We start from the raw sequence: 17,348 nt of genomic DNA on the forward strand, positions 1-17,348 counted from the left end.
CATCGCGGAGCTGGGGCCGGCGCAGCGCGGAGGCAGGAGAGCGCGAGGGGCCCGGACCCGGGAGACCCGGGTGGGAAGACCGAGAGGGACGCGGGACCCCGAGCTGAGACTGGAGCGATCCCGGCCGGGCCGGCCCTGGGAGCCAGGGGGAGGGGGAGCCGAGTGACTAGACGGACTCACTGTGTCCCTTCCCAGGTCCTGTGCCTCCAGGGTACTTTGCTCTGGTTTTCTGAGCCACAGTGTGGACCACAGTGCCTTGATCTGAGCCCTGTCGGGACCCCAGGTCTTTCTCCTGGGCCCTTAAAGAGTCCCCAAGACTCTTTTTCTGGATATCACATAGATTCTCAGCCACTGTTGAGACCTGGGCTCTTTTCTGTGTAGTTCCTGACTCACCCATCCCCTTTCCCCAGAATTCCATAAGAGTTTACCCGGATCTGTTGTGAATATTGGAGGATACTCCTTGCCTCTTTGAGACTTGGAGTGGTTTCAATTCTTCCCTGGGGAACCACAATTCTTCCTCTTGTATAATCTAAAGGTGTTGTGATTCCTCCCTTTACAAACTCTGAGCCCGAAGAACTCTAGACTATCTCAAACACACGAAACACCTCAGCTTCTCTCTCTGAGAAAATTCTGAGGCTTACTGGAGACCCCATCAGCAGCCTGCAGAGACTAGGCAGGTCTTCCAGGGTAGGTGGACCTCAGAGGAGCCTGGCTTTTCTTCTAGGCCTCTCCTGTGCCAAATTCATGTGCACAAGCCCGGGTGGTGTCTGTTTAAACCCACCAGGTATGCTTAGGCCAAGAATATAGCTTATTTGCTTGTTTGCTTTTGCTTATTTTTCCTCTCCGGAGAGGCAGAGGCTTCCTCTTGCATTCAGGGTTCAGCTTTTGCTTATTCCCAATCTAGTTGACACTGAGCACCCCACTTCCTTGAAAAGCCCAGGCCCTGCTCCCTGCTCCTCAGGGCCCCCTGCACAGCTCTGTCTGACTCTTCGGAGCTCGCCTGAGCTCTGCCCACTCCCATCATCATGATGATGTGGTCTAACTTCTTCATGCAAGAGGAGGACCGCCGTCGAGCAGCTGTGGGACGGCGTCGTGCCCAGGGACAGCAGAATCTTGGCTTGACTCCGGAGCTCGAGGGCAAGATCAAGCTAGTGTTGCTGTTGGCTGCCGTGGGTGCTACCCTGGCTGTGCTGTCGGTGGGCACCGAGTTCTGGGTGGAATTTAATACATACAAGACCAACGGCAGCGCCGTCTGTGAGGCTGCCCATATGGGGCTGTGGAAGGTATGCATCAAGCGACTGTGGCAGGCGGACGTGCCCGCGAGCAGGGAGACCTGTGGCCCGGCTGAGCTGCCAGGAGGTGAGAGGCTGTGTCCTGAGCCTGTGTCCCACAGTCAGGGAGAAAGAAGCTTATGTCTGGGAAAACTTTGTTCCAGGAGAAAAAAAAAAGTCTTATCCCTGAAAGTTTGTGACTAGATCAACCTGTGCTCACAGAAACTGGAGAGAAAGGGGGTGTGGGGAGAGAAGTGCAGACCTAGCTCATGTCCCCAAGCAACATATCCCCTCAAGTAATTTGTTCCTTTTATAAAAAAATTTTTTAATTTATTTTTTTAAAAAAACATTCTTTTCTCATTTTACATACCAATCCCAGTCCCCCCCCCCTGCCTTCTGCTCTCTCCATCCACTCCCCATTCACTCCTCAGAGAGGGTAAGGCTTCCTATGAAGTCAACAAAGTCTAGTAGAGCTTTGAGGCAGGACCAAGTCCCTCCAAGCTATATCTAGACTCCTGGTCCCACTGCCAGCGTCCCCATATTCAGAGGGCCTAGTTTGGTTCTATGCTGGACCCCCCCCCCCCCCCTCCGTAGTCAGTCTGGAGTCAGTGAGCTCGCATTAGCTCAGGTAAGCTGAAGAAACTTGTTTCTTAAAGTTTGTCTTCTAGCTATGTCCTGTGCCCCAGACCAGCCTGTACCCCTAGAGACAGCCTGTGCCTTCAGACCCAGCTGGTACCCTCAGAACAGCCTGTAACCACCCCCGCCAACCGTATCCCCTAGAACTGCCTGCATTCCCCATCAGACAGCCATGCACCCACAGACAGCCTGTGCCCTTAACTAGAAGCCTGGAGACATCCCACATCCCCACTCTGTGAGGCTCTGTGGAGACAGACCACCCTACGCCCACCCGGAAGTCATAAAATCTGTGCCGATTCCCTGTTTGTGGATACAATCAAACGAAGTTCTTGCCCGGTACCTCTTACAATCCTGGGTGCACATTGTCTCTCTTGAGAATCGTTTATACCAGCCTCTCTCACCCCTGTGTCATCAGAACGTACATTCCCACCCTTCTCCCTTGCTCTGTAGGCACCCACACCCTTCGTTTCCCCACATGGTAGTTCCTTTGCTTTCAGCTGTGCCAGAGGGCTATCCTGTACTTCTCACTTTCTGACAGAACACGCTATGCCCTTTTCTTAGACAAGTGGGACATTCTATACCACCCCGGGAACTGGATGGTGTTTATTTTACCTCTTTTAACTCAAGGACAGTATTTGATACCCATTAAAAACCACGTTGGATATCACTTGTGTGATGAGATCTCTGCGGTGCTGCTCTCCAGTGTGGACCCGATAGCCTCAGGACCCCTGATGGAATACCCTTTCACCCCTTCTGGGCTCTGGTTGGATTTCCCTTCATTCTTAACCACTACTTTTCCAGATGTGGTATGGAACCCGAAATACAATGTTCTAAGCCTTTGAAGTGGGAAGTCACTGTTTGTGGCTTGAACTACCTGTCTGTCCTGATCAGCTATTTTAATTCCTGTGCTTCTCACTGCTTGGGACCTCAGTCAAGATGATCCAAAATGGGATAGTGAAAAAGAATATGGGATGCTAGCTGGGCCCTGTGGTGCAATTCTGTAGTCATAGGTACTCAGGAGGAATGAGAGCTCAAGGGCAGCCTGGGATACAGATGGAGTTGAAAGTCAGCCTGAGCAACTTTGTGAGATCCTCTCTAAAAAAGCGAAAAGAGGACTGGAGGCATGTCTCAGCGGTAGAACACTTGCCTAGAGTCCCCCAGTGAGGGGCTGGGTGTGTGGCTCAGAGATAGAATACCTGCTTAGAATCTCCCACGAAGGAGCTGGGAGTATGACTTAGTGGTAGAGCACCTGCCTAGAGTCTCCCAGAGAGGAACTGGAGCATAGCTCACTGATGAGCTTCACAATACTTGTTCTAGAGGGGAGAAAAATAAGGAGCAAGAACTCTTAGTGTCCAGTCTGTGCCTCAGGCTAGTTCTGTGGTTTGACTTTCAGATGTCTCGGTTCCTAAGAGCTATGTTTTGTTGCTGTAACTAGAACTTAAGGTCTCAGAGACCCTCATTCTTTGGGAGAGAAGATTGCCTGCTGCCACTTCACCCTGTATGATGAGGTCCTTCACACCTCTTGCTGTTTCCTCTGCTTGTCAGAAAGGACTTCACCGCTGAGCATGGCAACACACACCAGTACTGAGTAGGCAGAAGCAGGAAGACCAGGAATTCAAAGCCAGCTTGGCTACATAGTGAGTTGTAGGTCAGCCTAGGCTACATAACACCTTGTGCCGAAAACAAAACAAAACAAAAAAAGAGGACTTCACCTTTCTTACAAGGCCATTCCCAAAATACCACAATTCTGTTCATCAGAGGACCTCTCTTAGATCCCACTGTCTCAAAGAAATAACTTCATTTGAAAATTAAAAGAAAGCCATTGCATGTCCCTTGGCTATCCTATCAGAGAGTGACTCACTCTGTTGCTTCCTAAGTGAGTTTGCCCTGTCCTCTGTGGGACACGGACACAAAGTCCTGTTATCAGCAGCCAAATGGAATGCCAGATACCACACCCAGTCCCAGAAGGAACTCTACTTTCTCATGGGTCTAGAATGTATCCTCTACCAGTGTCCACAAAGAGCATCTTCCTTGCCTGGAGACTGCAACCCGACTTCCCCAAGCTGATATCTGGCGTGCCCCTACTCTCACTTGATGTGGATTTATCCCCTTGTCCCTTCATCTCTCCCCCTTCAATTGGTAAAGTTCCATTTCCACTTCTCCAAATTGTCTGGCTCCCTTTTCAATGCTCTCAACCCCTCGTTATTCTGCACACTCCCTTTTGTTCTGTGCCTCGGTTTCCTCGTGTGTAGAAGAACAGTAGGTCGGAGAGTAGGATGCATTTTAGGAACCAGGGTGTGATTTAGTTGGCGTACTGTTTGCCTAGCATGCACAAAGCCCCAAGTTTGATCCTCAGCATCACATAAACCAGGCACGGTGCCACATGCCTGTAGTCCTAGCATTTGGGAGGCGGAGGCAGCAGGGTCAGAAGTTCAAAGCCATCTTCTGCTTTGCAGCAGGTTTAAGGTCAGCTTAGGATACATGAAACCCTAGCATGTTAGAACATCCTGTTTTTAACTTTAAACTTTCTCATATTTAAATTAACAACAGCATTGAGTGAATTTTGCATATGTTTACATAAAATGTTTACACAAAAATTATTGTCTGCTTTCAGAAGGTTCTCATGCTATGTCTTAATTTTTTTTTCTTTTTAGAGGCAATGTCTCACATGGGCCAGTCTGACACCACATCTGCATATTTTAAAATTTATTCCCCACGCTGTACATGGTGGTACATACCTTTAGTCCCAGCACTCGGGAAGCAGAGGCTGGAGGATCTTTCTGTCTCTATAGTAAATTCCAGGATAGCCAGAGCTACACAGGGAGACCCGTCACCAAAAAAATCTTTCTTAATTCAATTCTCTAATGTGTTTGGCATTGTAGCCATACACACATGTTTTGACTTGGAAAAAAAGTAGAATTTGAGTTTATATATGTGTGTGTTTTGGTTTGAAGAAATTGTATTATGTGGCTTTGTATTGATTTCAATGTAATTTTTCTTAACACTGATTTCCAAATCTCTCTCACTTGCTTTATTTTTTTTTTAGTTCATCATGATTCTGTTATAAAGCTGTCCACGAGAGCATCTATCTCAACTATCTATCGCCTGAGAGATGGACACTAGATTATTTCCTCCTCCATTTTAGTAAGCGATGCCACAGAGAACAATCATAACTATATACCCATATGTGGTATTTTTCCTTCTTGGAATATACAGAAGTGAAATTATTGTGTTATAGGGCAAAGACCTATAAATACGCGTCACTTAGTAGCAGAGATGTATTCTGAGAAACACACGTTTTAGCTGATTCATGTTGGAGAACACCAAAGCATGTACTCGTGTAGATTAGGGTGGCTTCTATGTGACAAAATCATGACTTTGTTTACTTTTACTTTTAACATGTGTGTATATGTGGGGGGCAATGTGTACCTGTGTGCGAAGGCTCAGAAAGGTCCACCGAGCCCAGAAAAGGGCATTGGATGTCCAGTGCTTGAGTTGCTGTTTTAAGCTGCCTGATGAAGGTACCAGGACCCCCACTCAGGTCCTCAGCAGGGATGGGATATGTTCTTAACCACTGAGCCATCTCTCTAGCTGCGAGGTGAAGTACTCATTGTCCCTTAGTCACACACCTGGCCTATTACTGACTGCTGTACACCTGCACTTCACGCTTTAATATGTCAGAGTCCTTCGCATACAGACTAGTGCCGGTTTACCCTCCCAGCTGCTTCCCCTTCTCCCCCCAATGCTTCACACTGCCCTTTCAATATTTTCCCAACTAATTGATCTGAAGTGCTTCCTCCCTGCTGGTTCAAGTCGCATTTCTCTGCCTCCCGCTGCAGCAGTCTCTCTTCATGTACTTGTGAACTCTCCAGATTTGCCCGCCTGTGAATCACTATTCATATCCTTTACCCGTGTTTCAATGGGGTAACTTCTCTTCCCCCTTGCTAATCGGCAGGAGCTCTTTGTGTAGGCAGCATAGGAGAGAGGACTCTTTCCCGAGTCCCTTAACCTCCTGGTACCTGCATCTTGCTGTCCTTTGTTGAATGAAATGAAAGCTCGTTTCTAATCCACTTGCTCCTCGGACTCACATGAAGGACCTGGGAGGAGAGATTGTCAACTCATTTAAAGAGGAATAGAATCTGAGAGTCCAGAGAGGTGGATGGTTCGCTGTGCCAAAGGCTTAGGCCATAGGTCTTGGGGTTAAAAACGCATTCCCCAGACATCAGTGATGTGGAAAGTGATATTTACATCTCAGTGTTGTCCATCTCGGTGCATTTATTTATTTATTCTGCTCCCCCAACAGTGTATTTGTGTGTGTGTGTGTGTGTGTGTGTGTGTGTGCGCGCGCGCGCGCGCGTGCGGGCGCGCGCGCGCAGAGTCACCTCTCTCCTTCTAGTGTGTGGATTCCAAGAATTGAACTCAGTTCCTCAGGCTTAGCACAAGCACCTTCATATGCTGCACAGTCTTGCCAGTCTGATTTTTCTCCGCTGTGTGTCAGTCATCCTAATATTCTATTTTTAGCTCCCTGTAAGTGTCTGGGTAGTGTCCAGCCTTGAGCTTACAAAGAACTTCATGTCATCACCTCCTCTTTTTCTTTCCTGAACCCCACAGAAGCAAACTGCACCTACTTCAAATTCTTCACCACAGGGGAAAATGCACGCATCTTCCAGCGAACCACCAAGAAAGGTGAGGATATCTCATATTGCGACAAGGGATGGGGGAGGGTAGGATGACAGCTCTGAAGGAGTGAGTGACAGCGTGGTGCTCGGGATGGGCTCAGATCTGGTACTGTCCCATATTTGGAGGGGAATCGTGGGTTAAAAGTGGGGACAATAGTCAGGCAGTGGTGGCACACACCTTTAATTCCAGCACTCGGGAGGCAGAGGCAGGCGGATCTCTGTGAATTGGAGCCCTGGAGCTCTGGTCTACAGAGCGAGTTCCAGGACAGCCAGTACTGTTACACTGAGAAACCATGTCTCAAAAAAAAAAAAAAAAAAGAGTGGGGGCAGTGATCACCAGACCTTGTGTCCAGCATTCTGACCACTGCTCAGCCTGTACCATGTGGCTTGGACAAATTATACTTTCTTTCTGTATTGAACATTACAAACATTTTAAGGACACTGTACAAACTAAGCTCAGCACTCATGGTTTGTTAGCACTAACTCTAGTTCTTACGATAACCCTACAGTTTGGAACTTTAGCTTCATAGCTTCATCACCCAAGTGAGAAAACAAATCAGAAATGGTTGAGCGTATTACTATCCATTTCCACAAAAGGGCAGGGATATGATCCCAATCCTCCCCCAGAATCTGAATCTACAGAATCGTATGTGAAAAATGAAAATGTTGAGCATGTTCTTTGGTCCATATAATGGCTTCTAGCCCCATGGGAGTGCCAAGTGCTCAGAAGGTGGCTGGTGTAATGGGGAAATGAATTTTTAATTTTAACTTCAGTGAATTTAAAATGGAATGTGTCTCTGGTAGCTACCATTATACCAAACAATCAGACTCGGAGAATTTTGTCCTTTCTACCCTAAATCTAGCTTTTTGAACATCGCTCCAATGCCCAAGTGTCTTCATAGAGGAACTGGGATCACTTCATGTTTCTCGCTGTTTGTTTGTTTTTTTTAAATGAGAATTTAATGCAGCTAAACTCTTATGAGACCTGGTGCATACAAGGGTCCCTTACCTTCTCCATTCATTTCTTGTGTGACCTGAGTCAAATCTCTGTGCCCCTCTGAGATGGTAAAATCACCTAGTGCACTGGTCTGGACCACCTCCTATGGTGCCAAGCAGTACACTGAGCACTTCCTGTGACTTCTGATCCTGATTTTCCAGAGCTGAAGACTAAGGGCAGTGTAGGACTTTACCAGAATTTTCCAGCTGGGGGGGTAGTTGGGGAAAATTACAACCTGGGTGATTACAAGATAATGAATCATCTTTACCACTGTCTCCTACATCCTGTTCCCTCTACTTCATTATCTGTTGACCCAGTGGTGACCAAAGGACAAGTTGCAGGTGGTCATTCCAGTATCCCTTACCTGACCTTGTCCCCCTTTTGCTCTCTACCCTGAGCCAAGTAACTAACAGACATACCTGAGTCTCCCTTCTTTCAACAGTGTAAATAACACACTCTCAGGAGGACTTTGAAGTCCTCCGTCCTTCTGGTTGTGCTTCTTGTGGAGGAGTGCTGTCCGTGTTCCTGTTCCCATGTTCTCTGCCTCTTACTTGGCCCCTCCTTGCAGAAGTAAACCTGGCAGCTGCTGTGATAGCTGTACTGAGCCTGACAGCCATGGCCTTGGGCTGCCTCTGTGTCATCATGGTGCTCAGCAAAGGTGCAGAGTTCCTGCTCCGCTTGGGAGCCGTCTGCTTTGGCCTCTCAGGTGAGGGCTGAGTGTGTGGAGGCTAAGGACACTGCATGCTAGGAAGTGAGGTCTCTACACGCTGCTGCATGCTGGGAGGTGGAAACTGTATCCAGTTGCATGCTAAAGGTGGATCTCTACACGCTGTTGCTCTGGGTGTTTGGATCTCTACCAACTCTTGCATGCTGGAAGTTAGTATCTCCACTCACATTTGAGTGCTGAGCGCTCCACACAATGTTGCATGCTGGGAAGTAGAATCTACATGTCCAGCTGCATGTTGGGAGTAAAGAGAAACCCAAGAGCTCTAGTATACTCAAAGATGGAAGAATTCCAAGGACTCTTACTGGAAAGGTTTATTTAGATTTAAATGCTGCTTTCCATTTGGAGCTGGGAGGGCCAAGAATCTCTGTACACTGAGAATGAGGTCTGCGCTCGCTGCTCCATGCTGGATGCAGAGGAGGGGTCTGTCCAAAGGCTGTAGTAGGCTCAAAGATGGAAGAATTCCAAATTCAGTTGTCGGCAGAGGGGTGGAATGTTTCTAAATAATACTATTTTGGGTTTGGACATGGGGTCTCCAATGACTGATACCAAAGGGAGGGGTAAATCTTCAGGCACGATTGCTTGCCAGGAGTTGGAGTGAGTTTATGTAAAATATAAAATCCAGGAACTTTCTAAATCCTGTTGTTGCATGACAATTGAATGCTCTCCAACCACTCTTTTAGATCTGGCTTGCAATCTCCAACACTGTTGTATAATTGTGTAATTGGAGGAAGAGGCAGGTCTGTGAGCAGTGTTGCATGCTGGGTGGTCAAAGAAGCTCAGGAGCTGAGTAGGTCCAAAGATGAGAGAGTCTCAAGCCATTGAGAAGGTTTCCAAAACAGTCTTTGAGTTTTGAACTTTGAGTCTGCAGGGACTGTATTGTATTCTTTTTTTTTTTTTAAAGATTTATTTATTTAATGTGTATGAGTGCTCTGTCTTCATGAATACCAGAAGAGTCAACCAGATTCCATTACAGTTATAGTTATGAACCACCATGTGGCTAATGGGAATTGAATTCAGATCCTTTGGAAGAGCAGCTGGTGCTCTTAACCACTAAGCCATCTCTCCAGCCTCATGTGCTATATTCTTTTTTTTTCTCCATTCCTGGAGGCACTGCAATACCAGGTCAATGAGTGGAGTGGATGGAATAAGCTCCTACTCCAACTCCTAACTCCAAAAATCCATTTAATATAGAGAACACATTAGATATTAATTGGATAAGGACAGATATTACACATTATTTTGGCCAAAACACCTAGAAGCGATGTGTGTTATATTTTTGTAGGGGAAGATTCAGAAAAAAAAAGGCCACATCTTGTAAAATGTATACCTCAGTAATAACAAAGACTTCAGTTTGGTTGACATCTACCTCAGAGCTTTACATTGAGTGGACTAGCTAAAGGTTGCTATGGTTTATTTATTTACTTAAAAAATTTTTAGTGCTTTATTTAGCTTTGCTTTAAGTGAGAGTGTCAGATCCCATAGAGCTAAAGTTACAGACAGTTGAGAGCTGCCATGTGGGTGCTGGAAATTGAACCCAGGTCCTCTGGAAGAGCAGCCAGTGCTCTTAACTGCTGAACCATCTGTCCAGTCCCTATTTTTTACTTATTTATTTAATATTTATTTAATATGTATGAAAGCTTGACTTCATGCATGTCTATTCACCATATGTGTGCTTGGTGCCTGAGGAGTCCAGACCCTGGAACTGGAGTTCCAGATGATAGTGAGCTGCCGTGTGAGTGCTGGGAACCCAGCCTGGGTCCTTTGCTTGAGCAGCAAGTGCTCTTAATCATCAAGCCATCTCGCCAGCCCCAAAGGCTATTAGTCTTCATTTTGTTGATAAGAGCACTGAAGTTCAGAAAAGTCAAGTGACCTCTCATAGACACACAGCCCCTAATGGCAGGGGTGGGACTTTTCTCTTTTAAATTTGCTCACAGTTTTACATTCATGCATACGCACACGCATAGATATGATGTGTGACACCTTGTTCGCACCCCCACCCATGCATTCCCTCTTGTCCCTCTCCTGCCGACCCCCTTCTTTACAAGTTCTCCTTCAACTTTCATGGCTTTGTTTTTTGGTGTCCCACTGCATTTAATTAGGGTTGCCTGCATGGGTAGAAGGTCATTTGCTTCACCAAAGTCAACTTACCAGCGGCTACAACATCACTGAGGAATGTATCTCCATTTCCATAACCGATTGTTGATGGACCAGTCTTGCACAGGTCGCCACCCAGAGGCAAGGTTTGATGCTAAGCTTTCTTGGCCTCTTTCACTGAACTGCAAAGGATGAGCTGGTGATAGAGATGGTGGTGATGACAGTAAAAGTGATGATAGTAATGGTGATTACGATGGGGTTAGGGTAGGGATAGAGATCATGGTGGCGATAGGTTGTGGTGATGATAGTGTTGATCCTGGTTGTGACTCTAGAGATGATGGTGGTAGATATTAGTGCGTTTGTGGTGGTTGTGACAGTGCTGGTGTCACTGCATCATTAGTGATAATGGTGATAATGATGGTGGTAGTGATACATGATGTCCTAGTTAAGCTTCCTTCCTTCCTCCCTCCCTCCCTCCCTCCCTCCCTCCCTCCCTTCCTTCCTTCCTTCTGAATGCTGGGATTTAAGGCATGTGCCACCATCTCCTGGTTTCTATAACTGTGATTAGCACCATCACCAAAAGCAACTTGGTTAGAAAAAAGGATTATTTCATCTTATGCTTCCAAGTAATAGTTCATCACTAAGGAAAGTCAGAGCAGGTGCCAAAGCAGGGCAGGAGACAGGAACTGAAGCAGAGGTCATGGAAGAATACTGTTTACTGGCTTGCTACTTTTGGCTTACTCAGTCTGCTTTTTTATATCACTCAGGAATACTGATTTCCATAGTAGATACATTTTAAACTCACCTCAACAGTGAATATTCTTGCCAGCATTTGTTTTCATGTATCAATTACTAGCCTGGAATTTATCATGTAGCCCAGGCCAGCCTTGAATTTGTGGTAATCCTGAGTACTAGGAATAGGCACACAGGATCATTCCTGACTCTCCCTACTTTAAATATTTGGAGGTGCTGGAGAGATGGCTCATTGGTTAAGAGCAATTGGTATTCTTCCACAGGATCCAAGTTTGGTTTCCTGCATTCATGTTAGGCAGATCATAGCTGCATGTAACTCCAACTGCAGAGGATCTGCTGCTCTCTTCTGTCCTCTGTGGATATTGCACTCACATAGTACACACACACACACACACACACACACACACACACACAGAGGCCGCACACCTGCACACACACGCAGACACGCAAAAATACACCTTTAATTTTTTTCTCCCTACCACATATCACTCTGAAATCCTCTTTTTCCTCCTGTATTTGTTTCCGAAGGTGCAATATAACAGCCCCTATCTAGTAGTATCTAATTTGTGTTCTTTTTTTTTTTTTGACAAGAATGCCTAAGGATTGGAGAAAAATCCTATAAAAAGAGCTAGCACGGTATTGTGGTAAATACCTACAAGCCTAACACTCAGGAGACTAAGGCAAGAGAATTGTGAGTTAGAGAACAGCCTGAGTTACATAGCAAGACTCTGTCTCAAACTAAGAAGCAAACAATTCCTTTAAAAAATGATAATGATTTCAACTGGAGCGATGGATCAGTTGTTAAGAACACGGGCAGCTTGTCCAGAGGACCCAGGTTCAATTCCTCACAACCATCAATAACTCCAGTCCCAGGTGATCCTATACGTCTGGGGGCATTTTGTGCACACAGCGCTCAGACAAAAATGCAGGTAAAATACCCATCCACAGATAAGTGTTTGCCAGGTGTGATGGCACATGCCTTTAATTCCAGAACTTGGGAGACAGAAGCAGGAGGATTCTATGAGGTCCAAGCCAACCTGGTCTACAAAGTAAGCTCTGGACAGCTAGAACTACATAGAGAGAGCCTGTCTCAACGTCTACCTCCTAACCCAAATAAAAGTGATTAAGCCAGACATAGTGGAAAATGCTGTAATCCCACTATTTAAACAGTTGAAGGAGAATCTCAGGACCTTCAAAGCCAGCCTGGTATATATAATGACTTCCAGGGTAGCTAGGGCTATAGGAGACCTTGTCTCAAAATGAAGAAATGGGAGGCTAGGGCAACGGTTCAGTCAATAAAATGCTTGCTGCTGCAAGCACGACAACCTGCGTTTAATCTCTAGAACCCGTTAAAAGCAAGGCATCTTTTATACTCTGTTCTTTATAAATCTATAATCCCAACAGAGTGGCAGAGACAGGATGGCTTGCTGGCCAGTGCGTCTAGCCAAACTGTGGGCACTGGGCCAATGAGAAGTCCTGTCTCAAAAAAATAAGGTGTAGGACCTGCAGGATGGCTCAGCGTGCATAAGGACTTGAAACAAGTCTGATGCCCCGAGTTCACTCCCCAAGTCCCACATGGTGGAAGGAGAGAACTGATTTGCACAAGTAATTCTCTGACCTCCACATATGTGTCATGGCGCGCACACACACTCACCAAAATGTAATTTAAAGGTGTTTTTAACGTGAAGTGGGAGCTGGAGGTGTAACTCTGTGGACGAGCACTTGCCTAGCAAGTATAAGGGCCAGGGTTCAATCCCCAGTGCCTCAAAAATAAGGTGGAAAGTAATTGAGAAAGACACATTGCATTGACCTCTGGCCTTCACATATACACACATGGGTAGGCATACACACACACACACACACACACACACACACACAGAGAGAGAGAGAGAGAGAGAGAGAGAGAGAGAGAGAGAGAGAGAGATTTCTCCATGTTAAGCACAGATGTAAAGCTTGCTTCCTGTCCCCTATTGGTGGAATGAGTATGACCGTTGAATGACCGAAAAAAAACATAAGAGGGTCCTTAGTTGATAAAGGAATGAAGGAGGGGTGACAATCTCAAACCTGAACTGGAGTCCCAGAGCTAAGAATTTCACTCTCTACTTTTTATTCATTCATTCATTCACTTATTCCTTATTTTTGTACATTGTTGTTTTGCCTACATGTTTGTCTATGTAAGGATGTCAGATCTTGGAGCTACAGACAGTTGTGAACTACCATGTGGGTGCTGGGAATTGAACTCGGATCCTCTGGAAGACCAGTCAGTGGTCTTCACTACTGAGCCATCTCTCCGGCCCAAATCTCTCTCTGTTCTCCCCCTACAGGCCTGCTGCTCTTGGTCAGCTTGGAGGTGTTCCGGCATTCCGTTAGAGCCCTGCTTCAAGGAGCCAGCCCTGACACTCCCCCAGCTCCACGCCTGACCTATGAGTATTCCTGGTCCCTGGGATGCAGTGTGGGTGCTGGCCTGATTCTGCTGCTGGGGGGAGTCTGTTTCCTGCTGCTCTCCCTGCCTTCCTGGCCGTGGCGGTCACTGTGCCCCAAGCGGGGTGACCCAACCACCTAGAGCCCTAGAGCCCTGGCCTGCTTTCTGCAGGCATCTGCCAAGCCTGCCTCTGTTTCCATCTTTCTCCTCAAGACTTACCATTTCTCTTCTGAGAGACTGTTCTTCCCACTCTGGGGGTCCATTTTACAAAACATCTTGGCCCCTCATTTTCTCTCTGTAAATAACACTTTTGGGGGTGCAGGAGAGATGGCTCAGTAAGTAAAGTACTTGCTGAGCAAGTCATGAGGACTTGGGTTTGGGCTTCCAGAACACACTTTAAAAGCCAAATCAGTGGTACACGTCTGTATTCCCCGGGGTTGGGAAGTTAGAGACTGGGAGAACCATGGCTCTTAGTGGACAGATAGCCTGGCCAATGAATTAGGTCCAGGTTCAGTGAGAGACCCTGTCTCAAGAAATAAGTTGGAAGCCACGGAGGAAGATGTCTGATGCTGAAGTCTGACCCCCTCCCAATGCATCACGCACGTGTGCGTGTGTGTATACACACACACACAGAGAGACACACACACACACACCCTTTCTTGGTAGCTGAATTTGGGTTGCTTGGGGGAGGACGAGAAGAGGCTATGTGCAAACGCGGGCTTCCTGGAGAACCTTCCAGGGGCCTGTTGGGGAGATGGCTATAAGCTGGTGGGAGGGCAGGGGTCCCAGAAGGATTGGGGGGGCCTTCCTTGTCTGAGTCTGTGATGTTTCACTTGAGGGAGAGACGTCCTCTGCCAGCCTGGTGGGGCAGAGAAGAGCCTGGGCCGGGCCTTACTTTACTGTGATCTGATTTGGGATTAAAGGTTTGAAGATGTGACAACTTTGGTTTGGAGCCTGTCTGTGTGGAGCTCACGGATTCTAGGGTGGGGCAAGGAACCCCTGTCCTCTTCATTCATTGGCCACATGCGACTGTCTGTCCTGGAGTCACCAGTTCACATGCCTACACGCGCAGACGAGAACTTGGAGAAGGAAACAGTTCAGAATGCAGACATGGCTACAGTTTGAATCTTGTCCTTCCCCAAAGTGCACGTGCTAGGGACACTCAGCACAACTTTGTTTGGTTATAGTTTCATGTATGTGCGCGGGTGTGTGCATGCGTGTATATTCACTGTGCAAAATGTTGGTTTTTATATGACTTTTTTTAGATTTATTAATTTTTGTTTTATGTGTGAATATTTTGCCTGTGTGTCTGTGCACCTTGTGTATGCTTGGTATCATCAGAGGTAAGAAGAGGGAATCAGAATTCCTGAAATGAGGTACAGATGGTCATGAACCACCATGGGAGTGGGAGTCAAACCTGTGTCCTCTGCAAGAGCCACAAGTTCTTTTAACAGCTAAGACCCCTCCTATGACATTCTGTACAAATACATTTGACTACATCATCATCTGCCCCACCCCCACTCTCCTACCTATTTCCATTTCCCCACTTCTATTTTATATTATTTTTAAAAATTTGAGGCGTAGTCTCACTATGTAGGCCAGGCTGGCCTCAAATTCTCAACACTCCTACCTCTGTCTCTTGAGTACTAGGGTGTCAGGCATGCACTACTGCGTCCACCTCTGACAATGTGTTTGTTGTTTGTTTGCTCTGAGGCAGGAACTTGCTTTGAACTCCTGGCTTGTCTAAAACTCACTATGTTGCCAAGGCTGGCTGCACACTTGCAGTGATTCTCCTGCCTCAGTGCCAGGGTCATAGGTGTGGTTCTGGAGAGCAGGTCTTTACAGAAATAATCACAGCAAAACAAGGTCTCGAGGGTTGGCTCTAATTCAGCCCAACTTGTGAAAAGGGGAGATGGGGACACAGAGACGGAAATTCACAGAGGGAAGGCAGCATGGAGGGACCCAGGAAGAAGGCAGCCATCTGTACCCTGAAGAGGAAGCCCCTTGGTGGATCCCTGCTTCGAGCCTCAGAAGGAAGGAAGCAGGATGCTCAACCTATATTTTATACTTAAAACATAAAGAACCATAAGGCGACAGGTTTGTTGTCCAAGCACCTGGCAAGGATTTGTGACAACATCCCCAGCAGGTGAATCCAGACTTTGGCACCCAAGAATGTGGGTACTTCTAGGATAGAAACTGAGAAAGATGGGGAGGAGGGGACAACAAGACTGCTCTTGTTGGAAGATGAAGGCTCTTGCTGCCAAGGCTGACGACCTGAGTTCGATCCCCAGGACTCACGTGGTGGAAGGCGAGGACCAGCTTCAGAAAGTTGTCCGCTCACTTCCACACGTGCATCATGACATGCGCACATGGGCACACAGATATGCCCTCTGACCTCCACATGTGTACCATGACATGTGCACACACACACACACACACACACACACAGACACACAAATAAAATGTGCAAGCAGAGGCCGAGGAAGTGGCTCGGTAAAGCCTTTGTCATGCAAGTATTAGGATCAGAACCCGTGTGCACACCTTGCTATGGCAGCCCAGGTCTGTAATCCCAGCACTGGGGAGGCAGTCAGAAGGCTCCCAGGTCTTGCTCTTCAGGTAGTCTAGCCTCCTCATGAACCACACACGAGGGGTGCTGCCTCCAAAACTATCTGGCCTGCACACAAGCACGCACACATGGCCCCCCACAAGTGCATGCACATACTATATGCAGGCATCTTTGAGCAACGATGGGTAGAGTTTGGGCAGTATGAGATTCATGAATGGTAACTGCATCTTGTTGGGGACATAGAGGGGACATGGAGACATAAGAATTTTTTCTTTCCTTTTTTTTTTTAAATAAAAGTATCTGTTGTTCTCTAACAATTCAATATATATGAGCATTGCATCTCAGTCAGATCTAGCTCCAATTGTCTCTTCTTGTTCCCACAAGGCACCCCAACACAAAAGCAAGCACTTTCATATCTCCCCCCCCCCCCCCCCCCCCCCCGTAACCTACCAAGTCCAGTTCGAGTGCTTCCTGCTGGAACGTTGAGTGATCTTTCTGCCTTGATCTTGTGCAGGTGACTGCGGCTGCTGTGGTTTACAAGTGCAGGTCCAGAGCGCAGCGTTTGCTCCCCTCCGTCCTCCAGCCCTTAAACCTCTCTCTGCTAGCTCCCTCTTCCAAAACGTTCTCCAAGCCGCCAGGAAACGAGGACCTTGTGTCAGATCTGGAGTCTCTCAGCAAGAAGAGCGCCTTCATCTCTGATGAAGAGCTATCTTTCCCTCCTCACGTACCACTGTGTGCTGGGCACTGGTCCAAGGGTTTTATTATGTGGCGCAAGCCTGCCACACTGCTGTTGATGCCTCAATAGAAACACAACCCATCAGAGAACTTAAGTGTGGCCTGTCTTAAAGCTATACAGCTGCTACGTGAAGGGAGAATGGCAACTCAGGCCTTTCGCAGCACACGCCTATACTACAAAGCATAGAATTATAAGAGAAGCCAGAATAAGTTCAAAACTCAGGCATACTGATTGTGGTGACATGCACCTTTAATCTCAGCACTCAGGAGGCAGAGGCAGGCAGATCTCTGTGATTTCCAGGGCAGCCAGGGCTATTTATGACTCTACCTCCCAAGTGCAGGGATTAAAAGCGTGCACCACCACCACCCACCTATAAAGGTTTATTTTTTATGTATGCAATGTTCTGTCTGCAGGACAGAAGAGGACACCAAATCTCATTACAGATGGTTGTGAGCCACCATGTGGTT

General features: G+C 47.0%; 1 protein-coding gene and 1 pseudogene across 2 annotated transcripts; one reads left to right on the top strand and one right to left on the bottom strand.

The window, feature by feature from the left end:
- The first annotated feature begins 64 nt into the window (after positions 1-64).
- On the top strand, positions 65-14,489 carry Cacng6 (calcium voltage-gated channel auxiliary subunit gamma 6). 2 transcript variants are annotated; one of them, XM_041654310.1, is made up of 5 exons: positions 65-1,359; positions 6,519-6,593; positions 8,152-8,289; positions 10,410-10,550; positions 13,482-13,573. In XM_041654310.1, exons 1-4 carry the CDS (start codon positions 1,026-1,028, stop codon positions 10,511-10,513), a joined length of 651 nt encoding a protein of 216 aa, XP_041510244.1. In that variant the 5' UTR covers positions 65-1,025; the 3' UTR covers positions 10,514-10,550; positions 13,482-13,573. The 2 variants fall into 2 exon arrangements, with proteins under 2 accessions (XP_041510244.1, XP_041510243.1); XM_041654309.1 differs by lacking the exon at positions 10,410-10,550 and having other exon boundaries at positions 13,482-14,489.
- LOC121450232 lies at positions 9,396-9,573 on the bottom strand (annotated as a pseudogene).
- Positions 14,490-17,348: the final 2,859 nt, after the last annotated feature.

This window comes from Microtus oregoni, unplaced genomic scaffold (genome assembly GCF_018167655.1).
Source record: "Microtus oregoni isolate MIOR12 unplaced genomic scaffold, Mior012 000006F_ref0000085, whole genome shotgun sequence".
Lineage (NCBI taxonomy): Eukaryota > Metazoa > Chordata > Mammalia > Rodentia > Cricetidae > Microtus > Microtus oregoni.

Bases quoted from the DNA above. Each gene is read 5' to 3' on its own strand.
- Cacng6 (XM_041654309.1), top strand. From the start codon at position 1,026: ATGATGATGTGGTCTAACTTCTTCATGCAAGAGGAGGACCGCCGTCGA. The intron at 1,360-6,518 runs GTGAGAGGCTGT...TGAACCCCACAG, and splicing joins CCCGGCTGAGCTGCCAGGAG to AAGCAAACTGCACCTACTTC. The intron at 6,594-8,151 runs GTGAGGATATCT...CCCTCCTTGCAG, and splicing joins CCAGCGAACCACCAAGAAAG to AAGTAAACCTGGCAGCTGCT.